Here is a 27,923-nt window from a genome sequence, read left to right on the forward strand (position 1 = left end):
GCTGAAGGATTGGATTTGGTAGGGTAAGGTAGTGGAAAAGAGTTTGAATCAAGGATGATACCCAGGTTTCTGGCTTGATTAACAGGCTTGATGTGGTACCAGTTTCTGAAATGGCGGACATTGGAGGAAGGATCAGGTTTGGTGAAGGTTGTGAATACGTTAAGTCTGAGGTGTCTATTAGACATCCAAGTGGAGATGTGGAGTAGCCAGTTGGATTTATGAGTCTGGAGTTCAGGGCTAGCTTTTAGATGCTACTTAAAGTCATGGATCTGGATGTGATAACCTAGGGATATTAAAAAGAGAAGAGGGCCTGGGATCATGTGACTATTTTCCATTTAATGTAGAAGCTATGAGATACTAAAAGGAGAATGGACTAATAATAAGTGTAAAGATGCAGTTTAGTGGTAGAGTATCTGTTGTATATGCAGGAATTCCTAGATTTTATTCCTGGCATCTCCATTCTCTCTTTCCCTCCTCAGAAGACAGGGCAGGGTTATACACTCTTCAAGTCTTTTGTCAGTTACTCATATATATATATTTTTAGCTCCTGGAACAAAGCAGGTGCTCAATAATTATTTGTTGAATGAATGAATTAATGTAGGAATGGAATGAATTAATTAATGTAGGAATGAAATGAATGAGCATATCGGTTGTATTACCTGCTTTGCCACAATGTAGCATTGTGACATTAGGCAGTTAGCAAGCTAGAGTTTTGTTGTTTGTAAAACGGCAATAATAAAAGTACCTACCTTTTTGGACAGTGTTGAAAACAATTAAAAAAATTATAGCAATTAGCACAGAGCTAGCACTCAATTAATGTTAGCTACTATTAGCTCTCTGCACTTTGGGGGCTATCCATAAAATAAGGGCAATAATTTCTGCTCTGCTTCCCTCACAAAGGCACGTTTTGGCCGCACTGCGCCGGCTTGCGGGTCTTATTTCCCTGACCAGGGATTGAACCTGGGCCACGGCAGTGAAAGCGGCGAGTCCTAACCACTGGACCGCCAGGGAATTCCCAAAAGCTTATTAATATTAATGTTTTAATTGCTCTGAACTTCACTACATAATGCAGCGGCTCTCGCCATCCTCCAGCAGGATTATTTAAATGAAAACGAGTCTTTAAAGAGACGCAGCACTCCCGCTTGTCAGCCCAGCCCAGTCCAATCAGGGGTACAGGAAACCACGCCCCGTTGTGAAGTCAATTAGCTGCAGAGTTCAGTTTAAAAATACCCAGCCCCGCCCCTCCTTGCTAGGCGAGCTCAAGTCTCAACTGCACGCTGATTTGCCCTTGCTGGCCAATCACCGCTGCTCTGCTTCCTGGGCTGTAATTTTCAAAATTCGCTACTGGGCTGATTGGAGAGAGCACGGGGAAAGTTGAGACGAACGCCAGTTGCTGGGACGCGGAGCTCCGGTCATTTCCCGGGCCTCTCCTGGGCTAGGACTGCGCCCGTGGTCTTTCCTCTTCTGCCCTCAATCTCGATATGAGGTAGGCGCCTTTGAACTTGTACTGCCCGCTTGAATGTTCGGTTGTGTCGCACGCGGGTGGGTCCTTGAGCCTCACTCCAGTCACTTGTAACTCACTGTCTTCTTTTGCCGGGATGCATGGGATCCCTGACACGAAACCTTTGCTTTTTCCTGTCAGTCAGCAGTCTGCGGAGAGAGCCCTGTACGAGGTTGGGCAGGGAGTGTGTATTAGTGGGTGAGATGGCAAAGCAAAGAAAACCAACAAACCTAAAAAACCAAACAAAAACAACAAAAAACCAAAACTGGGTCCCAGCTTTTAAATGGAGCTACCAGTACACATGCCTGAATGCGAGTACATTTACATAACGTCTTTTCACAAGCGAAACTGTGCAGGATCAATTTCATCCACAAGACGTATTTAAGCTAGAGAATGCTACTTGAGGGATGCCTTTTGAACTACAGGTTGCAGGATATGAAGGAAGATGGAAACATGTGTCCTTCCTCCCTTGTTGTCTCCACTGGCTCTCTTCTATCACCACCTCCAACCCCTCCAACTCTGGCTTTCCACTGCTCTCTGCTATGGTCCTCTTGGAATCTTAGAATGTCAGAAGTTGAAGGGATCCTAGAACAGTGCTTCTTAAACTTTAAAGTGCATACAGATCACCTGGGGTTATTAACTTGCACTTCCTGATTTGGTGAGGCCTACCTCGGGGACTGAGATTTTAAATTGCTGACAAGCTCCCAGGTGATGCTAATATTGCTGGTCCATTGACCATGGTTTAAATGTCGAAGAGACTCTGGTCCCACTATCTCATTTTATTAGGTGGGGGAAGGAGGCCTGGAGAGGGAAAAGGGACCTGTCCAGTGTCACTCAGCCAGCTAGGGCAGGATTAGAACTAGACCCTAGGCATCCTTCTCAGCTCAGTGCTGCTTTCATTGACACCATGCTGCTTTCTCTCCCCAGTGTCTTGCTGTCTGTAACCTGCCTTTATATATAAAAAGAAGTCGCTACTGTTTCCTGAGATTGTCTTGATCTACAGTTTTGGACTCTGAGCAATTGGGCTTCTAAAAAGGCCAACTTGCCCCTGTGTGGGTTTCAGCACCAGCCCTGGGATGCCCAATGGAGTCTTCAACACTCATCAGTGTGTATGTAGGGGAGATGGAAAGTCTGGAAAGCAGAAAGGATTTTAATTTTTTTGTCCAAATAAGGCTAAGGGTTCTGTAGGTGGTACAAGTTGAGAGTGTTCTACAGAGTGTCCTTTTATGAAAGCATGTTTTTGGTGATGTCAATCCCCTCCCCCCACCTAGTGGCAGGGAAATTAGTTACTTAAGTCAGTGTCTGTGTCCCCCAAAGCAAGTGATTATTGTTCAGGATAATGAAGGTGATACATAACCATCATCTGAAAAACCTTATTTTCTCTGAGGTTTAGTCAGCCTGTGATGTCATCAGCTGAAAGTTTTCTGGCCTGTTGACTCCAGTTTGATGTTTTCTTTCCGTTTGAAAGATAAAGATTTCAGAACATGAGTCTTTGGTCATCCATAGAAAATTGTATGAGGTGTGAATAATAATAGTGGAGTGAGTGGTTTTCATACAGTGCAGTTAAGGGTGGGTTCACTCAATTTAGCTTTATTGCTGCTTGGCTGAGTTTTGAGGGATGAGATGGAAAATAGGTTTGGATTTGGAGGAAAAGAAGGAGAATAAGATGCACCATTTATTCTGAGTACCAGGTTAAGCTTTGCACTTACAAATTTACATTTGAGCCACACAATACCTCTGCAAGTAAGAGGTGGTATAGCTCTTTTGCGAATGAGGAAACTGAGGCTCTAAGATGCTAAGTTGGCTGATTTAGGAGCCCAATTGCTTCTTAAAAAAAAGTCTATTCATTCTAACTCCTCATTACTCCTCATACTACCACACTATGGCCTTTCACTTTGGACTGTAGGCTATTTTGGAATCTTTTTTGCATACGATCAGAGAGACTTCATGGTATTTTAGAAAAGAGCCCTGGAAAGAGCTGAATGTTCTATGCTGCTTAATAATTTGTCCTGTGTAGTAAGTCACTTAACTCATCTGGGACTATAAAATGGAAAGAATTGTACTTGCCCTGCTTACCCTCACAGTTTTGTTGGGAGGATTAACTGACATAGTAAATGTGAAGGCACATACTTGTACTAACTTTTCCTTGCCAACAAAATGTTTAATATTCTCCATCCAAAGCAAAGCCCAAGTTAGCCTTTCTTCTTTCTTAAACCTTCCCCTCAAACTGCAGTCTTCTCTGCAGTCTTACCAGCGTGGCCCCAGCCTAGCTTGCAGCCTCTTTCTAACTCCTCCCCAACACATTCTTTATACTCCACACTCCAGGATGTTACCAAACTTGCTGTGCTCTGCATGTTCAACCCTCTGCCTAGGCTCAGGCTTTCTTTGCCTGGAAAGCTCCCCTGTCTACTTGGGAACCTTTTTGTCGTTTAAGTCCAGATGGAATCTCCCACAAGATTACTGTCTTGCCATTGTGTTTCTAAAGTACTTTTTATCTACCGTTTTTAAATCATTTGTCATATTTTTATGTTACTGTTAGAGCTGTGCCTGTGAATACTTCTAGGGTAAGATACATGATTTATTTGTGTTTGTATCTCCATTGCCTGAAGTATCTGGTGCATTGCCTTTAGGGTCTCTCTTATGGAAGCCTGTTCTTTGTCAAATGCAGTTGAGTTTGGACACTGAATATCGGTGGAGTTGGAAGGGCAGTTGTATTTGAGTGGGAAGGGTCTCTTGGATATCCAAGAACTGATTCCTCCTAATTATGTATTTGCTTGTAAGATACATAAGTATATCATAACTATTGGGAACTCACAAACTAAAAGAAATTTAAGGAATGTAGAATGGGATCCCACACTGAGATAGGATGAAGGTAGGACTCTCCCAAGGTCTGTAATGACTGTTAAATTTTTATGTCAAGTGATTTTCAACAAGTTAGTTCCTTCTGCTGTTATCTTTTTATTTTATTTTTTTCTTACTGGGTGTCTGGAACTGGATTACAGTTTCTTGATTGAATGCAGCCTTTGAATACCCTCTGGCCTATTGTGCATATGTGTGTGTGTGTGTGTGTGTGTGTGTGCGCGCGTGCAGTGTATTCTTTTGCCTTCTCTGTAGCATCATTATAATTGCTGTGGCCAGGACCCCATGCCTTTTAAAGAACATTAACCCTACCAGCGAGCCTCCATACTATATGATCTGTCATGTTCTTGATTATTTTCAATGCAAAACTGTTAATTTGTCCCCAGTGTTCCTAGGCTAAACTAGGGGCTAGGCCACAGTCCCAGTGCCCACAGAGGGTGGCAGGCACTGTACTGAGCTTTTTACATAGAGTATCTCATTTAATTTGAACAGTGCCCTGCAGAGGTACGTATACTTATCTCCATTTTACAGATGAGATAACTGAAGCCTAGGGAGTTTAAGTCACTTGCCCATGGTTAAGTGTGGTAGAACCAAGATTTGAGCCCAGATCTGCTTAAATCAAAGTATGTTTTCTCCTAGGGATGCTACAGAGAGACTGGGTTTTCTCAAGGATCTCCAGAGAATTCTGATATTTCTGGTGAATGGTGTTTTAAAGAGTCCTTTTCTGATTGCAGTCCTGCCTTGGATAGATGCTGCTGAATCCATAAGAAATGCCACTGCCACTACCACCCCAACGCTCCAGACGTGAGACTAAGAAATCTCAGTCCAGCAAAATTGTGCCCAGCGATCATGGCCCATCTGAAAAGGTTAGAGCAAGCTGTCCCTCCCAACAGTGTTTCATATAAGCTCTTCCTGTGTTGGTTCAGTCCCTATGCTCATCCCTACATCTTTTGAAATATGTGTGGTTTAATCTGAGAAAGTGGGAAAGGGTGGCAGACCTTGTAGTTGGAGAAGACCATCAAATTAGGACTTAGGGGGAAAGTGTCAACTCTTCTTTCCTGTAAATACATGGCTAAGATGAAGGCCGTCCTCCATAACCTTCAAAAGCAAACAATACTCAGTTCTCATTAGTGATCACATCTATACTCTTACTCTCTCTGAGATGCTCAAAGCACCTTGCCAGGTGGCTGCTTGGTACATCCTGGGGAGAGTATGAAGACTAGGTCAACAAATGTATTATAATGCTTTTTACAGCTATTAAATTTGAAGAATGGGCCCATTTTGAGTTTTTTTTTTTTTTTTTTTTTTTTGCAGTACACGTGCCTCTCACTGCTGTGGCACGCATGCCTCTCACTTCTGTGGCCTCTCCCGTTGCGGAGCACAGGCTCCGGACGCGCAGGCCCAGCGGCCATGGCTCACAGGCCCAGCCGCTCCGCAGCATGTGGGATCCTCCCGGACCAGGGCACGAACCCGTGTCCCCTGCATCGGCAGGCGGACTCTCAACCACTGCGCCACCGGGGAAGCCCAAGCCTGCTGTTTTGACCTTGTGGATAGTTTGTCATTCCGACCCTGTGATGTTCTATGTTCCTCATCATTCATATTTTAATCAGAATTTTACTAACCTGATGAATTGTCATTAAGAGAGTATTTCCTGGGGCTTCCCTGCTGGCGCAGTGGTTGAGAGTCTGCCTGCTGATGCAGGGGACACGGATTCGTGCCCCGGTTCGGGAAGATCCCACATGCCGCGCAGTGGCTGGGCCTGTGAGCCATGGCTGCTGAGCCTGCGCGTCTGGAGCCTGTGCTCCACAGCGGGAGAGGCCACAACAAATGAGAGGCCCGCGTACCGCCAAAAAAAAAAAAGAGTATTTCCTGGAGCAAACATCATTAGGCCAATTTATTTTCCTTGATTGGTTTTCTCTCAGCACAGATAAACACTTTCTAATCATTTTCATTTTTGTCTCACTGAAATGATTTTCTTGGAGGGGCCAAATGTGTTTTTCCTATGTAAATTTGGCAAGAAAGATTTGATACATTGATCAGATTTTTGTCCATATCAAATTTTCCAATTAGAGTCCTGCCACTGTAAGTTTTCTTCTGTGGCAGTTATTTTTCTAAATCCAACTCTCTCAGGGCACATCTTGCAAATATAAATTTTATTGAGTTCAGTTTCACCCATTGATTTTATTTGGGGCTGGTTATTTCTACCAGTAATACTAAGTAGGAATTGGATAACAGACCAACAGTTAATTTCTTAGCCAATTTGAGAGAAAATAGTAATTTATTTTTTGCTAATTATTTCCACTAGGATTATTTATCATGAACTAGATAAGAGACTAATAGTTTACTTATTTCTTAGCTTAATCAATTAAAAAACAGAAGTAATTCTCAGCTCTTTCAGGATTGCTCCACTGTGCTAGATTGTTCTATTGTAATATGAATCCAGTTCTCTAAATTTGTAATCACTTACTGTGTCAGGTGCTAACTGTCCATGATGTAAATAGAGAACAGGGAAAATAAATGGTCTGACCTCAATGTTCTGCTTCATATTATAACAACTCTCTGACATAGGTAGGGCAGGATTCTCAATTCATAAAGGAAATCTGATACTTAGGAGACTTTCACCAAATAAAAACTGTTAGGGAACAGAAAAGCCCTACAGCCCTCTAACCCCACAGAGATAGTCTTGCTCATTTGGGAGTGGGGTAAGGTATGTGTAGATAAACACTACCTAGAAAGGAAGCTCCCTTTGATCCAAAATACTCACCCTTCCTCCTTTCCCCCATCTCTCCCTTGTATACACTAAAAGAGATTAATATGAATTACCAAACTCCTTTCTTAAAATACAAAATTTCCCCTATGAGGTTTAAAAACATATTGGACTATATACTTTTTTTTTTACATCTTTATTGGAGTATAATTGCCTTACAATGGTGTGTTAGTTTCTGCTTTATAACAAAGTGAATCAGTTATACATATACATATGTTCCCATATCTCTTCCCTCTTGCGTCTCCCTCCCTCCCACCCTCCCTATCCCACCCATCTAGGTGGTCACAAAGCACTGAGCTGATCTCCCTGTGCTATGCGGCTGCTTCCCACTAGCTATCTATTTTACGTTTGGTAGTGTATATATGTCCATGCCACTCTCTCACTTTGTCACAGCTTACCCTTCCTCCTCCCCATATCCTCAAGTCCATTCTCTAGTAGGTCTGTGTTTTTATTCCTGTCTTACCCCTACGTTCTTCATGACATTTTGTTCCCTTAAATTCCATATATATGTGTTAGCATACGGTATTTGTCTTTCTCTTTCTGACTTACTTTACTTTGTATGACAGACTCTAGGTCCATCCACCTCATTACAAACAGCTCAATTTCGTTTCTTTTTATGGCTGAGTAATATTCCATTGGATATATGTGCCACATCTTCTTTATCCATTCATCTGATGATGGACACCTAGGTTGTTTCCATCTCTTGGCTATTGTAAATAGAGTTGCAATGAACGTTGTGGTACACGACTCTTTTTGAATTATGGTTTTCTCAGGGTATATGCCCAGTAGTGGGATTGTTGGGTCATATGGTAGTTCTCTTTTTAGTTTTTTAAGGAACCTCCATACTGTTCTCCATAGTGGCTGTACCAATTCACATTCCCACCAGCAGTGCAAGAGTGTTCCCTATTCTCCACACCCTCTCCAGCATATATTGTTTCTAGATTTTTTGATGATGGCCATTCTGACTGGTGTGAGATAATATCTCATTGTAGTTTTGATTTGCATTTCTCTAATGATTAATGATGTTGAGCATTCTTTCATGTGTTTGTTGGCAGTCTGTATAACTTCTTTGGAGAAATGTCTATTAGGTCTTCTGCCCATTTTTGGATTGGGTTGTTTGTTGTTGAGCTGAATGAGCTGCTTCTAAATTTTGGAGATTAATCCTTTGTTAGTTGCTTCATTTGCAAATATTTTCTCCCATTCTGAGGGTTGTCTTTTGGTCTTGTTTATGGTTTCCTTTGCTGTGCAAAAGCTTTGAAGTTTCATTAGGTCCCATTTGTTTATTTTTTTTTTAATTTCTATTTCTCTGGGAGGTGGGTCAAAAAGGATCTTGCTGTGATTTATGTCATAGTGTTCTGCCTATGTTTTCCTTTAAGAGTTTGAGAGTTACTGGCCTTACACTTAGGTCTTTAATCCATTTTGAGCTTATTTTTGTGTATGGTGTTAGGGAGTGATCTAATCTCATACTTTTACATGTACCTGTCCAGTTTTCCCAGCACCACTTATTGAAAAGGCTGTTCTTTCTCCACTGTACATTCCTGCCTCCTTTATCAAAGATAAGGTGACCATATGTGCGTGGGTTTAGCTCTGGGCTTCCTATCCTGTGCCATCGCTCTATATTTCTGTTTTTGTGCCAGTACCATACTGTCTTGATTACTGTAGCTTTGTAGTATAGTCTAAAGTCAGGGAGCCTGATTCCTCCAGCTCTGTTTTTCGTTCTCAAGATTGCTTTGGCTATTCGGGGTCTTTTGTGTTTCCATACAAGTTGTGAAATTTTTTGTTCTAGTTCTGTGAAAAATGCCATTGGTAGTTTGATAGGGATTGCACTGAATCAGTAGATTGCTTTGGGTAGTAGAGGCATTTTCACAATGTTGATTTTTCCAATCCAAGAACATGGTATATCTCTCCATCTACTTGTAACATCTTTAGTTTCTTTCATCAGTGTCTTATACTTTTCTGCATACAGGTCTTTTGTCTCCTTAAGTAGGTTTTTTCCTAGATATTTTATTCTTTTTGTTGCAGTGGTAAATGCGTGTGTTTTCTTGATTTCACTTTCAGAGTTTTCATCATTAGTGTATAGGAATGTCAGAGATTTCTGTGCATTAATCTTGTATCCTGCTACTTTACCAAATTCAGTGATTAGCTCTAGTACTTTTCTGGTAGCATCTTTAGGATTCTCAGGTGACATGCATAGTATCATGTCACCTGCAAACAGAGACAGCTTTACTTCTTCTTTTCTGATTTGGATTCCTTTTATTTTCTTCTCTTCTCTGATTCCTGTGGCTAAAACTTCCAAAACTATGTTGAATAAGAGTGGTGAGAGTGGGCAACCTTTTCTTGTTCCTGATCTTAGTGGAAATGCTTTCAGTTTTTCACCAATGAGGACGGTGTTGGCTGTAGGTTAGTCATATATGGCCTTTATTATGTTGAAGAAAGTTCCCTCTATGCCTACTTACTGGAGGATTTTTATCATAAATGGGTGTTGAATTTTGTCGAAAGCTTTCTCTGCCTCTATGGAGATCATATGGTTTTTCTCCTTCAATTTGTTAATATGGTGTATCACGTTTATTGATTTGCATATATTGAAGAATCCTTGCATTCCTGGAATAAACCCCACTTGATCATGGTGTATGATCCTTTTAATGTGTTGTTGGATTCTGTTTGCTAGTATTTTGTTGAGGATTTTTGCATCTATGTTTATCAGTGATATTGACCTGTAGTTTTCTTTCTTTGTGACATCCTTGTCTGGTTTTGGTGTCAGGGTGATGGTGGCCTCGTAGAATGAGTTTGGGAGTGTTCCTGCCTCCGCTATATTTTGGAAGAGTTTGAGGATAGGTGTTAGCTCTTCTCTAAATATTTGATAGAATTCTCCTGTGAAGCCATCTGGTCCTGGGCTTTTGTTTGCTGGAAGATTTTTAATCACAGTTTCAATTTCAGTGCTTGTGATTGGTCTGTTCATATTTTCTATTTCTTCCTGATTCAGTCTTGGCAGGTTGTGCTTTTCTAAGAATTTGTCCATTTCTTCCAGGTTGTCCATTTTATTGCCATAAAGTTGCTTGTAGTAATCGCTCATGATCTTTTGTATTTCTGCAATGTCAGTTGTTACTTCTCCTTTTTCATTTCTAATTCTATTGATTTGAGTCTTCTTCCTTTTCTTCTTGATGAGTCTGACTACTGGTTTATCAATTTTGTATATCTTGTCAAAGAAGCACCTTTCAGTTTTATTGATCTTTGCTATCATTTCCTTCATTTCTTTTTCATTTATTTCTGGTCTGATCTTTATGATTTCTTTCCTTCTGCTAACTTTGGGGTTTTTTTGTTCTTCTTTCTCTAATTGCTTTAGGTGCAAGGATAGGTTGTTTATTTGAGATGTTTCCTGTTTCTTAAGGTAGGAATTTATTGTTATAAACTTCCCTCTTAGAACTGCTTTTGCTGCATCCCATAGGTTTTGGGTTGTCGTGTCTCCATTGTCATTTGTTTCTAGGTATTTTTTTATTTCCTCTTTGATTTCTTCAGTGATCACTTCGTTATTAAGTAGTGTATTGTTTAGCCTCCATGTGTTTGTATTTCTTACAGATCTTTTCCTGTAATTGATATCTAGTCTCATAGCATTGTGGTCGGAAAAGATACTTGATACAATTTCAATTTTCTTAAATTTACCAAGGCTTGATTTGTGACCCAAGATATGATCTATCCTGGAGAATGTTCCATGAGCACTTGAGAAAAATGTGTATTCTGTTGTTTTTGGATGGAATGTCCTATAAATATCAATTAAGTCTATCTTGTTCCATGTATCATTTAAAGCTTGTGTTTCCTTATTTATTTTCATTTTGGTTGATATGTCCATTGGTGAAAGTGGGGTGTTGAAGTCCCCTACTATGACTGTGTTACTTTCGATTTCCCTTTTATGGCTGTTAGTATTTGCCGTATGTATTGAGGTGCTCCTATGTTGGGTGCATAAATATTTACAATTGTTATATCTTCTTCTTGGATCGATCCCTTGATCATTATGTAGTGTCCTTCTCTGTCTCTTGTAATAGTCTTTATTTTAAAGTCTCTTTTGTCTTATATGAGAATTGCTACTCCAGCTTTCTTTTTGTTTCCATTTGCATGGAATATCTTTTTCCATCCTCTCACTTTCAGTCTGCATGTGTCTCTAGTCCTGAAGTGGGTCTCTTGTAGACAGCATATATATGGTTCTTGTTTTTGTATCCATTCAGCCAGTCTGTTTCTTTTGGTGGGAGCATTTAATCCATTTAATTTAAGGTAATTATCGATATGTATGTTCCTATTCCCATTTTCTTAATTGTTTTGGGTTTGTTATTGTAGGGCTTTTCCTTCTCTTGTGTTCCTTGCCTAGAGAAGTTCCTTTAGCATTCATTGTAAAGCTGGTTTGGTGGTGCTGAACTCTCTCAGCTTTTGCTTGTCTGTAAAGGTTTTAATATCTCCATCAAATCTGAATGAGATCCTTGATGTTTAGAGTAATCTTGGTTGTTGGTTTTTCTCCTTCATCACTTTAAGTATGTCCTGCCACTCCCTTCTGGCCTGCAGAGTTTCTGCTGAAAGATCAGCTGTTAACCTTATGGGGATTCCGTTGTGTGTTATTTGTTGTTTTTCCCTTGCTGCTTTTAATATGTTTTCTTTGTATTTAATTTTTGACAGTTTGATTAATATGTGTCTTGGCATATTTCACCTCGGATTTATCCTGTATGGGACTCTCTGTGCTTCCTGGAGTTGATTAAGTATTTCCTTTCCCATATTAGGGAAGTTTTCAACTATAATCTCTTCAAATATTTTCTCAGTCCCTTTCTTTTTCTCTTCTTCTTCTGGAACCCCTATAATTCGAATGTTGGTGCGTTTAATGTTGTCCCAGAAGTCTCTGAGACTGTCCTCGATTCTTTTCATTCTCTTTTCTTTATTCTGCTGTGCAGTAGTTATTTCCACTATTTTATCTTCCAGGTCACTTATCTGTTCTTCTGCCTCAGTTATTCTGCTATTGATCCCATCTAGAGTATTGTTAATTTCATTTATTGTGTTGTTCATTGTTGCTTATTTCATCTTTAGTTCTTCTAGGTCCTTGTTAAATGTTTCTTGCATTTTGTCTATTCTGTTTCCAAGATTTTGGATCATGTTTACTATCATTATTCTGAATTCTTTTTCAGGTAGACTGCCAATTTCCTCTTCATTTGTTAGGTCTGGTGGGTTTTTTCCTTGCTCCTTAATGTGCTGTGTGATTTTCTGTCTTCTCATTTTGCTTATCTTGCTGTGTTTGGGGTCTCCTTTCTGCAGGCTGCAGGTTCATAGTTCGCATTGTTTTTGGTGTGTGTCCCCAGTGGCTAAAGTTGGTTCAGTGGGTTGTGTAGGCTTCCTGGTGGAGGGGACTAGTGCCTGTGTTCTCGTGGATGAGGCTGGATCTTGTCTTTCTGGTGGGCAGGTCCATGTCTGTTGGTGTGTTTTGGGGTGTCTGTGGACTTATTATGATTTTAGGCAACCTCTCTGCTAATGGGTGGAGTTGTGTTACTGTCTTGCTAGTTGTTTGGCATAGGATGTCCAGCACTGTAGCTTGATGGTCGTTGAGTGAAGTTGGGTGCTTGTGTTGAGATGGAGATCTCTGGGAGATTTTCACCATTTGATATTATGTGGAGCTGGGAGGTCTCTTGTGAACCAGTGTCCTGACGTTGGCTCTCCCACCTCAGAGGCACAGCACTGACTCCTGGCTGCAGCACCAAGAGCCTTTCATCCACATGGCTCAGAATAAAAGGGAGAAAAAGTAGAAAGAAAGAAAGAGAGAGAGGGAGGAAGGAAGAAAGAAAAGAAAGATGAAAGAGGATAAAATAAAATAAAGTAAGATAAAATAAAATAAAGTTATTAAAATAAAAAATAATTATTAAGAATAATTTTTTTAAAAGAAAAACAAAACAAACAATAAAACGGACGGATAGAACCCTAGGACAAATGGTGAAAGCAAAGCTATACAGACAAAATCTCACACAGAAGCATACACATACCCACTCAGAAAAAGAGGAAAAGGGGAAAAATAATAAATCTTGCTCTCAAAGTCCACCTCCTCAGTTTGGGATGATTCGTTGTCTATTCGTGTATTCCACAGATGCAGGGTACATCAAGTTGATTGTGGAGCATTAATCCGCTGCTTCTGAGGCTGCTGGGAGAGATTTCCCTTTCTCTTCTTTGTTACCACAGCTTCCGGGGCTCAGCTTTGGATTTGGCCCTGCCTCTGCGTGTAGGTCCCGCAGGGCATCTGTTCTTCGCTCAGACAGGACGGGGTTAAAGGAGCAGCTGCTTCGGGGACTCTGTCTCACTCAGGCCGGGGGGAGGGAGGGGTGCAGATGTGGGGCGAACCTATGGCAGCAGAAGCCAGCGGGACGTTGCACCAGACTGAGGCGCGCCATGCGTTCTCCCTCGGAAATTGTCCCTGGATCCCGGGACCCTGGCAGTGGCGGGCTGCACAGTCTCCCCCAAAGGGAGGTGTGGATAGTGACCTGTGCTCACACACAGGGTTCTTGGTGGCGGCAGCAGCAGCCTTAGCGTCTCTTGCCCGTCTTTGGGGTCCGCACTGTTAGCTGCGGCTTGCACCCGTCTCTGGAGCTCCTTTAAGCAGCACTCTTAATCCCCTCTCCTCTCGCACCAGGAAACAAAGAGGGAACAAAAAGTCTCTTGCCTCTTCGGCAGGTCCAGACTTTTCCCCGGACTCCCTCCCGGCTAGCCGTAGTGCACTAACCCCCGGCCGGCTGTGTTCACGCCGCCAACCCCAGTCCTCTCCCTGGGATCCGACCGAAGCCCGAGCCTCAGCTCTCAGCCCCCGCCCACCCCGGCGGGTGAGCAGATCAGCCTCTCGGGCTGGTGAGTTGCAGTCGGCACCGATCCTCTGTGTGGGAATCTCTCCGCTTTGCCCTCTGCAGCCCTGTTACTGTGCTCTCCTCCACGGTCCCGAAGCTTCCCCCTCCGCCACCCGCAGCCTCCGCCCTCGAAGGGGCTTCTTAGTGTGTGGAAACCTTTCCTCCTTCACAGCTCCCTCCCACTGGTGCAGGTCCCGTCCCTATCCTTTTGTCTCTGTTTATTCTTTATTCTTTTGCCCTACCCAGCTACGTGGAGATTTTCTTGCCTTTTTGTAAGTCTGAGGTCTTCTGCCAGCGTTCAGTAGGTGTTCTGTAGGAGTTGTTCCACGTGTAGATATATTTCTGTTGTATCTGTGCGGAGTTAGGTGATCTCTGCGTCTTACTCTTCCCCCATCTTCCCGATTCCAAAAAACTGTCTCTTCAATCTTGGAGGCAGCAATTTGCCTTGTGTCCACCACCTTCTCTTACAGATCCAGTAAGAGTTGTTGATTTTCTAGTTGTTATTAGGGTGGAGTGACAGCTTCCAAGTTTCATACATGTGGAGCTGCTAGTGTTGGATGGTCTCCTGCAGAAGCGGAGGATGGCTGTGGCTCACCGTGGGGACAAGGACACTGGCAGAATTTCTGAGAAGTACTCCTTGGTGTGAGCCCTCCGAGAGTCTGCCATTAGCCCCACCAAAGAGCCAGGTAGGCTCTAGTGTTGAGGTGCCTCAGGCCAAACAACTAACAGGGAGGAAACCCAGCCCCACCCATCAGCCTGGACTATATACTTTTAAAATACTATTTCTGCCCATTTATACTTTATATAGACTTTTAAAAAACATGTTTTCTCTTATTTTGTCCTCAAATGTGGTAGGTTATTATTCCAGTTTTACTGATGAGGCAATTGAGTCTCAGAAACTAAGTGACTTGTGCGAGGTCAATAGCTAATAAAGAGCTGATCCTGGATCAGTATCTAGGTATGTGTGTTATTGTCCTTATTGAGAATGTCTTAAATCAACTACTTAACATAAGAGACACTTAAATTTTGTTAAATTATTGAACTAATTTAACTGGGAATGTCCATATTAAAGGAATGACTGGGAGTTGCAGGGTGGTGGGGGTGGTGATGGTTAATCTTGGCTAGTATAGCCATGAATATGAGAGGAGTAAGAGAGAAAATTAGCTTCACCAAGCTAGTTTACTCATTCTGAGAGTTACACTGACAGTTATCTTTTCTCCTCCCAGCCTTGTCCCTATCATCAATGATTACCTCCTTCAGTGACTGTCTAAGCAGTGGGTTCCAAAATTTCCTTTTGTTGTAGTTTATTGGGGTTTATTATAGGCGTCTACAGTTGCTTGGAGATTCAGCCATCCCCCCCCTGAGCCCCAAAGATGACCTGACGTCCCTGAAAAGACTGTTCACAATTGGATATACGCATTTACCTCTTTTACTTTTTTAGAGAGAGGAGAATTACCAAGCAAAGATATCTCCATCTTCACCTCAGGGACCACTCAAAAAGAGGTCAGCTTTTGAAGATCTCACCAACGTGAGTATGCCAGTCCAGTTCTCTGCCATGGTGTTGCATAAGGTTTACACAGCCTCTTCCTTGAGGGACCTTTCCAGTTTACCAAACTCTGACCCTCTCTAGAATGTTGAGAGCCAATTTTATTTGGAATCAATGACCCAATTTCAGAAACTGCAGTGGCTCTTCTGCTGCCACATACCATCTGGATTAATTGATGGAGCTCTCTGGAAGCAGTATGAGTGATTATCAGGTATGAAATTGTAGAGAAATATGAGAACTTTGGGATCTTGCATTTAGATAAAGTCCAGAGGTGGCTCAGCTGGTTGCATAGGCCTTGGAGGTAAGTACTTTGGTAGATTCATTGTAGTCTAGGGCAGTGTTTATCAGTTCAAGCACTATGGACATTTTGAACAGCAAAGTTTTTCTATTGTATATGACTGACTTCAGCCAGCATTCCTGGTCCCTAGCATTAAGTTCCAGCAGCATCCAAGTCATAGTGACAATCAAAAATGTCGTCTGATGTACAGAACCATTGATGACCACAGTTCCATGATCTGGTTTTCAACTATGGAGATCTAGAAACTCAATTTTGACTAGAATTCCTGAGTTCACTTCCAAGTTACCTCCCTTCTGATGTTATTAAGGCGCCAGCAAAAAAAATTTACTAGTTAGAAAGTTACTAACTGAATATAGAATTGAGTCAGAGGTAATCTTTTGTCTTAGAAAATAATAATAACTGATGTCTCCTGAGTGTTTACCACGTGTCAAGCACTATTCTAAGCATTTTTCCCTGTATCCACTCACTTAATCCTCATAAAATCCTTTGAGGCAGATACTATAATTATCTCCACTTCACAGATAAAGACTTGCCCAATGTTGCTTTTGAAGTCTGTTTCATCTAGGATACAGAGAACCCTAGTGGACCCTATCCTGCCCTCTATAATAGTGTCCTTCTGTGGCTACCAGAATTCTTACATCTGCTAGATAATATTTTACCCCCTTGGGCAGGATTGGATAAGCATTGGCAAAGTTCTCCCCTTTGTATCTCTGCTCTTTAGATGCTATGTGACCACCTTTGTGCTAAAACAGTCTTTTCCCCATGCAGATTACAACATGTATGATTGTGTTACAGCTTCCTGCATAATCAGATTTACTCTAGATTGCTTGAAAGAGCTACCTCCCACACAGACCTGTAAGGTTAGATTCATTTTCTGACTTATTTAACCATGGCTCTAGAAACTTGGTTGAAATAAGGTAGCCACAGAAATCAGAAGCAGATGCAGCTCATCTTAATGTAGCTTCCCTTGGCCTCCAGAGTCCCTGATGGGAGTCCAGTGACACTGTGCAAAGCAAAGTCTAACCGCATATGAAAAACTTTCCTGGCATGTCTCAGTCCTCTTTTTGTTGTGAAGTTTATGTCATCATTCATAAAGAACAAACACAAATAAATTAATAGGAAACACATGCTAGGACCCTCCTGATTCTCCAACTGAATTCAACATCTGTTAGGCCACATACTTGTCCAGGGTTGGGGATGCAAGTCATCCCTGAGCAGTATCTCTGCCTCTAGCTTTTCAGAAGCTCAGAAAGCCCATTTCCCTTTTGTGTTCAAGTCCTGGTCACCTTGAATGATCTTTGGTGCTTTCCAGACAAAGTTCTATCATTACAGTGTACCTAAGCCATTCCAGGGTTGGGCATTTCTGCAGACGTCTGAGCTCATTTCTTTGAGGATTGAGGACTCTTTTCTCTCTGAATTTTGGGGTTTCCCTTTATGATGATTTGCTTCTTCCTGTCAGTATTACTTCGTTTTCATGTCCCCATATCTGTCTTCTCCTCAACATTCACCACAGTGAGGTCCTGGCTTGCCAAAAGAGCTGATCTGTTTTAATTAGTTAGTCTGCTGTGAGTGTTCTTTTTTTCCCTCTCCTTTATCCTTTCAGCATGGGAAGGACTTTTGATTTGTTAGAGCTGGTCCAAAGCCAGTGGATGAGGAGATAAAGTCTATTTCCTAAATTATTTTTTGCCAGTAGGATTGTCATCTCTATTTTCCTATTTTTTGGTGAAAGAATTATGGGGAGATACTGGTAAAGGTCCCCTTGAGCTTAGATCTGAAAATATTAGTGCTTTGAACCTTCACATATGGCAAGTTGAAAGTTTCACCCTGGGGATTAGGGTCTCCACCTCTCTCCTGCCAAGAACGCACATCTTTTCCAAAGCTGGATCTCAGCCTGACACATAAGGAGTTTGTAAAACTTTAGGTGAAATTAAAATGCAAACTGTGTCAAGCTCTTTGAAGAGCAGAAGTGGACAACAACTTGAGGGCCTAAGAAAGAATTCCCTGTTGGATTGTAGTTGCTTATTATGATACGATGATACAAAGGCATAATTTTTTTATACTTCATTTGGAAATAATTTCAAATTTATAAAAAGTTGCAAAAATAAAAAACAGTACAAAGAACACACATATGCTGTTTACCTAGATTCACATATTACTAACATTTTATCCTATCTGCTTATATACATCATGGTCCTTTACCATGAAGTACTTAGGGTATTTCAGTGTATATAGAGAAAGAGTCTCTATATACTATTTCTCCTCAGAGAAATAGTCTTATATAAACACAGTGCAGTCAACAACTTTATACATTTACATTGATATAGTGTTTTTATGTAATCTATTGTCCATATTCCAATTTTTTTCCATTGACTTTGTAAAGTCAATGTTATAAGCACTTTTTCCCCTCCAGTAATGGATCCAGTCTAGGGTCATTTACGTGTCATGTCTCTAGCTTCTTTTAATCTGGAACACTTCCATAGCCTTTCTTTGTTTTTTATGATATTTTTGAAGAATACAGTCCCACCCAACCCCCCTTTTAAAAATAGAACATTCCTCATTTTGTGTTCGTCTGATGTTTCCATGTGATTAGATTGATGTTATATATGCTTGGCTGGAGTACTGTATAGGTGATGTTCTGTCCTTAGAGTATCACATCTGGAGGCACATGACATCCATCTGTCCCTCATTGGTGAGGTTAATTTTGATCACCCAGTCAAGATGTTGTCTGGTTTCTCCACTATATAATTACTGTTTATTTTTTTTTCCTCTTGCAACTAATAATCTGTGGGACACACCCTTAAGAGCCTCCAAATAGCCACTCTTCATCAAAATGTCCCCTAGATTTAGCATTCATTGATGATTTTTGCCTAACAATCTTTTTGATGATTTTTCCAACTCTAGCACTTGCTCCCCATTTACCAGTCTACAAGCAGAGGCCTCCCTTCTTCCCTGTTTATTTATTATTGGTATAGACTTATGAATTCCTGTTTTTTCAGTGGTTTGTTGTTCAGTATTGTATTTTATTATTTTGGTGCTCAAATTGTCCCAAATTTGGTCACTAGGGCCCCCCTTAATCTGACTACTGTGTCTTTGTGACATACTATCATCATTTTTTTGAACATTTTCTTTCCAGCATAACAGGATGTTCCAGGATGTTCTTGTACCTATTTTATTGGCATGGAGTCAACCATTTCTGTGAAGAATTCCTGTTCCTTTTAATGGGGAATGGTATTAGAGACCAAGATCTCAGTGCTAGGTGTGCTACTGGGGTGTCTGCTTTTTCTGCCCTTTCCGCAGACAGAGTTAGGAAATGTCTGCATGTATATATACATATAGATACACACACATCTGTACTTAAACATATATATATATACACATATATCTATATATACAAATACACACACTCCTGTATACTCAGATGTATATACACATATACCTATTTAAGAAATCATGAGTCCACACAACTCCCATTCCAAAACGTACAGGGTTCTTTCTTGTATTCCTCAATCCGTGTTTATATGTTCCTTCTCTACAATGAGAACCATGGTTCACAAGATCATCAACACATTTACTCAATACTATAATACATCTAAAAGAGTTTCAGAATTACTTCTTCCACACCACCATAATAAACACACCTACTAAAAAGAGTTCCAGATTTATTTGCAATATTCTCCACCATCCCACAAACACATCCTGACTGAGGATGTATATGGTGAGGGTGTATAGTCTGTGTTTACTTGGATTAGTTGTTTATTATCTTGTATTTCCTTCTGTTTTCTTTCTTTTGTCCTTCAGTGTGGTTATGGTATTTATTTGGAATATAATTAGATTCCATTTGTTTCATTTTAAAGGCATAACCTTTAAGATTATTTTTACTGACATTATTCACAGTCCCATGATCTCTTCTACTGTTTAATAGAATTAGTCATGATTAGAGTTTCTGGTGGAGCTTTACAGAGCCCCATGTTAAATAAATATCCCCTCAGTGAGATGGGATAGATGTATCACAGGTAGTGTTGTATTAGAGGTCTATCCTGAAAAGCTAGTTGATCTTGGTATACTCAGGCAGCAAAGCCAGTTATATTACCTTTTCCCCCCTCTGAACATCTTATGGGGTCAAAATGGAATGTGATGTTTACAAAACATCTTTTTGAGAATTTACCAGCCATATGCCTGACATTGGAGATCAGAACTACATCATATGTATCTTGAAATCACTTAGGGCTGCTATTTAGCTAATATGCACCAGGACTACTGTACTGCTAGCTTCCATCATGACTAGTTGGCACCAGTACCATACTGGTTGTAAGATGTTTTGATCAATGTTCCTGGGAACACCCAAACAAGGTGTCCAGGGTGTGGATGTGTGTCAGGACCTTCCTGTGAGAACCACCTATTGGTTAATTTGAGGTTCTCTCTCTCTCTCTCTCTCTCTCCATTTCCTTGCTTCCTCCTCCAGACCAGCCTCCCCACCTTTATTTTTTTCTTGCAGGCTTCTCAAAGTCAACCTGCCAAGCCCAAGAAAGAAGGCAGTAATGAGTTTGTTAAAGATGTTTCCAAGAAGATAAACAGGAACACACGTGCTCGTGGGTGAGTACGAGGGTAGTCAGATGGCATTGTTTTATATGGTAAAGGAGAGGGTGTGACATCCTTTTGACTGCCTTTTGTCCCCATTGAGAACATTTTTAGTGAGCTACAGTGGTGAGTATTACATTAACTCCGGGTGCTTAGATGGACTAAATTGCTGAAGAATTATAGGCCTCATCTCACCACCACCCCCAATCTTTCTCTCTCTTTCTCTTTGCCCCTCTCCCTCACTCCCTCACTCCCTCACTCCCTCACTCCCTCACTCCCTCTCTCCCTCTCTCCCTCTCTCCCTCCCCCTCCCCTCCCCCTCCCCCTCCCCCTCTTTCCCTCTGTCACCCACCCACATGGTGTGTGCATATTGAAAGAGCTGTTGTCATTGAGGAATTTGCCAAAAGTTCTTGTGCTCATCTTTCTCTATTTTAGTACTTCAGTCCTTGACTGAGCTACTCTGTGGTTGAGAGTGTGGATGCAACTTAACTTTTCAGGGGATTCTCAGCAGCTGGCTGATAGCTTGCCAGTCTGCTTATCCCATTAGAAACCTTAGGGGGAGGCTTGTTCCTTTTTACTGTAGAGAAATTACTATCTCCTTAGGCCAGAAATGTGTGTTGTCCGCTGTTATAGGGAACTGATCACAGGTTCTGCAAGTAGATAGGAGTATTCTCATCTAGGATCGGGAAAAGGATTTACTCCTAGGAAATCTTCTATTAGAAGAAGAGTTAGAAAGTGGAGTGAGACCTTTTTATATCCTCTCCTCATTCCAGTGGGAATTACTTCTTTCTGGAAGAATAGAATAGATCAGCTAGATAGCTATAACCCAGCTAAGCATGGGTTCCAAATGGTAAGGGGAAAAGTTTGGGGAACTCCTAAAAATTAACATGCCAGGTCCACAGGACACTTTGCTAATTACCCAGCAGAAAGAAATCATACCAGAAGATTAGCATTTAGCCCACTCAGTTTCTTGCTGAAATGAAATTCCTGGGATTTGCATGTGTATTTTGACCTTAATTCCCTGTGTTATTTTCTTTTGAATTTCTTTCACCATTCTGACTTTAGCAGGGAAATCCTCACAAAATGCCATAAACATTCTTGTCCTCATTCAGAGTTCAGTGAAATGGACCCTAATAATAGTGCTAGAGTTAATAGCTAACATCTATTGAGAGTTCACTGTAATCACACATTATTCTAAGTGGGTTTTTTTTTTGGTAACAGCTTTATTAAGATATAATTCACATACACAATTCACCCTCTTAAAATGTACAATTCAATGGTTTTTAGTATATTCACAGAGTTATGCAGCCATCACCACAGTGAATTTTAGGATGTTTTCATCAACCCCAAAAGGAACTCTACCTTTAGCTACCACCTCTCAGTCCTCCCCATCTGTAGGCAACCACTAGTCTACTTTCTGTCTCTATAGATTTATCCATACTGGACGTTTCCCAGAAATGGAATTGTACAATGTGTCGTCTTTTGTATCTGGCTTCTTTCACTCAGCATGAAGTTTGAGGGTTCATCCATGTTGTAGCAGGTATTAGTACTTCATCCTCTTTTATTGCCAAATAATATTCCATTGTATGAATGTTGATGAACGTTTGAATTGTTTACACCTTTTGGTTATTGTGAATAGTGCTGCTGTGAACACCTGTGTACAAATTTTTGTTTGAACACCTGTTTTTAATTCTTTTGCATATGTAACTAGAAATTGCTGGGTCATATGGTAATTCTATGTTGAACTCATTGGGGAACTGCCAAACTGTATTCCATAGTGGTTGCACTATCTTACATTCCTACCAGCAGTGGATGAGGGTTTTGAATTTTCCACATCCTTGCCATTTTCTGGGTTTTTTGTTTGTTTGTTTTTTAAATGGCCTTTCTAGTGAGTGTGGGATGGTATCTCATTGTGGTTTAGATTTGCAGTTCTCTGATGACTAATGATTTGGGAATCTTTCATGTGCTTATTGGCCACTTGCATATCTTCTTTGGAGGAATGTCTATTCAGATCCTTTGCTGATTTAAAATATTTGGTTATTGATCATTTCATTATTGAGTTGTAAGAATTCTTTATATAGTTTAGATACAAGTCCCTGATCAGATATATGATTAGCAAGTACTTTTCCTCCATTCTGTAGGTCTTTTCATTTTCTTCTTGGTGTTCCTTGAGGCATAAATGTTTTTAATTGTAATGAAATCCAATTTATTCTTTTGTTGCTTATGCTTTTGGTATCATAATCTAAGAAACCATTGCCAAATCCAAGGTTATGAACATTTACTTTTAAGATTTTTTTCTTTTTAGAGTTTAAAATTTTTAGCTCTTAACTTAGATTGTTGATTCATTTTGAGTTAATTTTTATTGTTGGTGTATGTTAGGGGTTTAACTTCATTGTTTTGCATGTATTGATAGATATCCAATTGCCTCGGCACCATTTATTGAAAAGACTAATCTTTCTCCACTTAATTGTCTTGGCACCCTTGTTGAAAATCAGCTGACTGTACATGTGTTTATTTCTGAACTCTCAATTTTATTCCATTGACCTACGTGTCTTTCATTATGCCAGTACTATGGTATCTTGATTATTGTTGTTCTGTAGTGTGTTTTGAAATTGGGAAGTGTGATCCCTCCAACGTTGTTCCTCTTTTTCAAGATTGTTTTGGCTCTTCTGGGTTCCCTGCAATTCCATATAAGTTTTAGAATCAGCTTGTCAATTTCTACTAATAAGCCAGCTGGGATTCTTATAGAAGTTGCCTTGAACCTGTAAATCAATTTGGGGAGTATTACCATCTTAATACTAAGTCCAGGAACATGGGATGTCTTTTCATTTATTTAGATCTTTAATTTCTTTTAACATTTTTTTGTACTTTTCAGAGTATAAATTTCTCACCTCTTTTATTAAATTTATTTCTAAGCATTTTATTCTTCTTGATTCTATTGTAAATGGAATTGTTTTCATAATTTCATTTTCATGTTGTTCATTGCAAGGATATAGAAATACATGTGATTTCTGTATATTGATCTTGAATCATAGAACTTTGCTGAACTTGTATATTAGTTCTAATAGTATTTGTGTGTGGGTTCCTTAGGATTTTCTATGTATAAGACTATGTCATCTGCTAATATAAGTAGTTTTACTTCTTCCTTTCCAATCTAGATCCCTTTTATTTTATTTTCTTGCCTAATTGCTTCAGGCAACCACCAACCTATTTTCTGTTATGGATATACCCCTATGGATATGTCTCCTCTGGATGTTTCATATAAAAGGAATCATATAATATCTAGTCTTTTGAAGGTACTTACTCTTGTTCAGACTGATCATATTTACCTTTAATTCTCTCCCTTTTCTTATTCTGATTTCTAGTCATCCAGAGATTTGGTCACACCAGGTTAGTCACTCTGATTGGATATGCAGTCCTATTCAAAACAAAGCTTTGCATCTGACACATGTGAACAAATGTTTATTTTGGTCTTTTTTATTATCTCCACTAGGAAAGCATCTTGTGAATAGCCTAGAGTGAAAGGAATATGGTTAGATACCATGAACAATAAGTACCAGCCCAACTTTCTCTTATAAGCCTTTTATAAGCCTCTCTCTTATAATCCTCTCTCATAAGCCTTTAAACAATATTAATTTCAACCTGAATTTTATCAGATGCCTGGTGCTGATAGACAAAGACAGATAAATGCAGCTAGTGAGGGAGACATATATAAGCCAGTCACTCATACAATGTGGTAAGTATTATAATAAAAGCCTTTGTATATAAATAAAGTTAATAAATCATATATGAGAAAGCATAAATAACATGGATTTCAGGGGAAATTTTTTGGAAAAGTATGGGGACCTAGGTCATAGAAACTATACTGTGTGCTACTTAGTTGATTTACTATGGTACCCATTGATTTTTACCCTCTAGTCTGTCTCTTGGGGTTGAAGCCCTTTCCACTTCCATACATTTAGTAAGTAGAGTGACAAAACGAGATGGTAGGTGAGGATTCTAGGAACTACATTCTTCTTACCCAGACATTGTTTCCTTTACAGGTATAATAAGCTGGAACTCTCACCAGTAGTAGTCTCAACCACCATGGTGCCAAATATTATAGATAAACCATTCATTCTGGAGATATCTACCAGCTCCAAGACACCCACTACTGAGGAGGCATCTCTTTTCAAAAAGCCATTCATTTTAAAAGAGGAACCCACTACTGAGGATACAATCCTCATCAAGGGGTCATTAAAGAAGAGCACAAATCAGAGGGAGGTGTCCCTCTTAGAGAAGCCACTATCCTTGCAGGATGAGACTGACAGTGATGTTGTAGAGCCAGTGACTTTTGGGGAGAAGCATAAAACTGAGAAGGCAGCCATCAACAAGAGTACATTATCTTTAAAGAATATGTGCACACATCAGGGGAAGCAGTCCTGCACGAGGGAGGAGTTGGCATTGCAGGACATCAGTGTTGAAGAGGATTCTTTCTTTATGGAGCCCATAAACTTTAGGAAGAAGCCTAAAACTGAGGAGGCAACCCCCACCAAGAAGCTGTTATCTTTAAAGAAAAAGTGTACCACTCAGGGGAAGATGTCCTGTATGAAGAAGCCACTAGTATTGCAGAAGATCACCTCTGAAGAGAAGTCACTCGCTAAGGAGCTGTTGTCTTTTAAGAGAAAGCCTACCACTGAGAAGGAGTGCCTTTTCCAGGAGCCACCTGCATTGCCAAAGAAGCACACCACTGAACAAGAGGTGTCCATCTTGAAGAAATCATTGGCCTTTCAGGAGAAGATCAACACTGAAGAGGATTCTGTCTTTAAGGAACCATTGGCTTTTAAGAAACAACCTACCACAGTGGAGACAACCTTCACCACAAGGCCATTATCTTTAAAGAAGAAGTGCACTACTCAGGGGAAGATAGCCCACTTGAAGAAGCCATTAGTATTGCAGAAGACCATCTCTGGAGAGAAGGCACTTATTAAGGAGTCATTGTCCTTTAAAAAGAAGCCTACCACTAAGGAGGAGTCCCTCTTCCAGGAGCTATCTGTGTTGCAAGAGAAGCACACCACTGATGGGGAGGTTACCCTTTTGAAGAAGCCAGAGGCATTGCAGGAGAAAAAGGATGGCGAAGATGAATTTCTTATGGAGCCAATTTCCTCAAGGAAGAAGCATACTACTAAGGAGGCAACCCTTTCCAAGAAGCCATTACCTTTAAAGAAGAAGCATACTACTCGGGGGAAGAGGTACCGCTTGAAGAAGCCACTAGTATTACAGAAGACCACCTCTGAAGAGAAGTCACTCATTAAGAAGCCGTTACCCCTTAAGAAGAAGCCTACCACTAAGGAGTCCCTTTTCCAAGAGCCATCAGCATTGCAGGAGAGGCACACCACTCGGGAGGAGTTGTCCATCTTGGAGAAGCCGTTGGTCTTGCAGAAGACTCCAACTGCGGAGGAGTCCCTTTTAAGGGAGCCTTTGGCTTTTAACAAGAAGCGTACCATTGAGGAGGCAAACTCCTCTAATAAGCTGTTGTCTTTAAAGAAGAAGTGTACCAGTCAGGGTAAGATGTCCTGTTTGACCAAGCCACTAGTATTGCAGACCATTTCTGAAGAGAAGTCACTCATTAAGGAGCCATTATCCTTTAAAAAAAAGCCTACCACTGAGGAGGAGTCCCTCTTGAAGAAACCATCTGCACTGCAAGAGAAGCACACCATTCAGGGGGATGTGGTCCTCTTAAAGAAGCTATGGGCATTGCAGGAGAATATAGACAGTAAAGATGAATTTCTTATGGATCCAGTGTCATTTAGGAAGAAACATACCACAGATGTGGCAATCTCTACCAAGGAGTCATTATCTTTAAAGAAGAAAAAGTGTACCACTCAAATGATGATGCCTATCTTCCAAGAACAGTTGGACTTGCAGAATATGATTGGTGAAGGTGAGGACTCCTCCTTTATGGAGCCAATGTCATTTAGGAAGAAGTCTTCAACTGATGAGACAATTCTAACCAAGACACCGGTATCTTTAAAAAAGAGGCAAATCACTCAGGGGAAGACGTTCCTCTTAAAGAAGCCACTGGTCATAGAGAAGACTACCTCTGAAGAGGAGTCACTCTTTAAGGAGCTGTTGCCCTTTAAAAAAAAGTCTACAACTGAAGAGTTCCTCTTCCAGGATCCATCTGTACTGAAAGAGAGGCACACCACTCTGCAAGAGGTGTCCCTCTCAAAGAAACCATTGGCCTTGCAGGAGAATATCACCACTGAAGAAGAATCATATATTAAGGAGCCATTGACCTTGGAGGAGAGGTCTACCACTGAGGAGGAATTCCCCTTTCAGGAGCCATTTTCACTGCATGTTAAACCTACCAACAAAGATGAGTCCCTCTTCAGGAAGTCTTTTGCCTTGCAGAAGAAGACTGATAACAAAGAGGACTCCTTGAAGGCACTGTTGGCTTTGCAGGACAAAAGCACCACTGAAGAGGAATTCCTTTTCAAGAAACCGTTGGTTCTGAAGGAAGAGCTCTCCACTGAGGTGGCAGTGAGCATAGAGGGGCAATTATCTTTAAAGAAGAAGCCCACTGCTCAGGGGGAGGTGTTCCTCTTGAAAAAGCAGTTGGCCTTGCAAGAAAACATCACCATTGAAGAGGAGTCCCTAATTAAGCAGCCACAGGCCTTGCAGGAGAAGCCCAGCATTGAAAAGGAGACCATCCTGAGGGAGTCCTTGACCTTGCAGGAGAATCTCACAATTGAGGAGGAGACTATCCTGAAGGAGCCCCTGGCCTTGCAGGAGAATCCCAGCATTGAGAAGGAAATCATCTTGAGGGAGTCCTTGGCCTTGCAGGAGAAGCCCACGAGTGAGAAAGAGACCCTCTTCGAGGAGCCCTTGGCCTTGCAGGAGAATCCCACAATTGAGGAGGAGCCTATCCTGAAGGAGCACTTGGCCTTGCAGGAGAAGCCCAGCAGTGAGAAAGACTTGTCTTCCAAGGAGCCATTGGCCTTGCAAAAGAATCTCACTCACAAAGAAGACACCTTTATCAAAGATTTCATCATCCTCCAAGTTGAAACCAGCCCACATGTGTCTACCACTGCCCCTGACTCTAGAACAGGCTTGTCCAGCACTGTCACCATGTCCAGTGTGGGCAAGTTCAGTACCACAAGCCAGTCCAGTACTTGTGAATCCAGTTCCAATGAACCTTTCTCATCTCAGGACAAGAGATCAGAGAAGGAGGTATTCTGCTTTCTTTCTTCTTAAATTAGATGAAGTGTTCTTTGTTGTCCTGGAGGTGGCTGCTAGCAAAGAGATTTTTTTTGCCTTTCTAAGCAATTGGTATTAAATCAAGTTGGCCTTGTGGAATCTCTTGACTTTGTGATTGGCGTAGTGATGTACCTGAGCAATTAGAAAGTATTTATTCCAGGAATACCCCCCAAGGGTCTGGAATACTGTGTGTGTGTATGTGTGTGTGTGTGTGTGTATGTGTGTGTGTGTGTGTGTGTGTGTATTATATACATATATATATAATATATATATATGTA

General features: G+C 40.9%; 1 protein-coding gene across 1 annotated transcript in view; it reads left to right on the top strand.

The window, feature by feature from the left end:
- The first annotated feature begins 1,358 nt into the window (after positions 1 to 1,358).
- The window catches only part of CCNB3 (cyclin B3), a 54,876-nt gene continuing 28,311 nt past the window's right edge, over positions 1,359 to 27,923 (top strand). The window contains 5 exon segments of the mRNA XM_027091274.1: positions 1,359 to 1,486; positions 5,095 to 5,226; positions 15,426 to 15,512; positions 20,324 to 20,421; positions 24,450 to 27,618. Of these exon segments, the coding sequence (XP_026947075.1) occupies positions 5,131 to 5,226; positions 15,426 to 15,512; positions 20,324 to 20,421; positions 24,450 to 27,618 (3,450 nt within the window). The 5' untranslated portion in view covers positions 1,359 to 1,486; positions 5,095 to 5,130.

The sequence above is a fragment of the Aethalodelphis obliquidens genome, unplaced genomic scaffold (assembly GCF_003676395.1).
Source record: "Aethalodelphis obliquidens isolate GAN/ISIS:26980383/991018 unplaced genomic scaffold, ASM367639v1 scaffold71, whole genome shotgun sequence".
In the NCBI taxonomy this organism is placed as follows: Eukaryota; Metazoa; Chordata; class Mammalia; order Artiodactyla; family Delphinidae; genus Aethalodelphis; species Aethalodelphis obliquidens.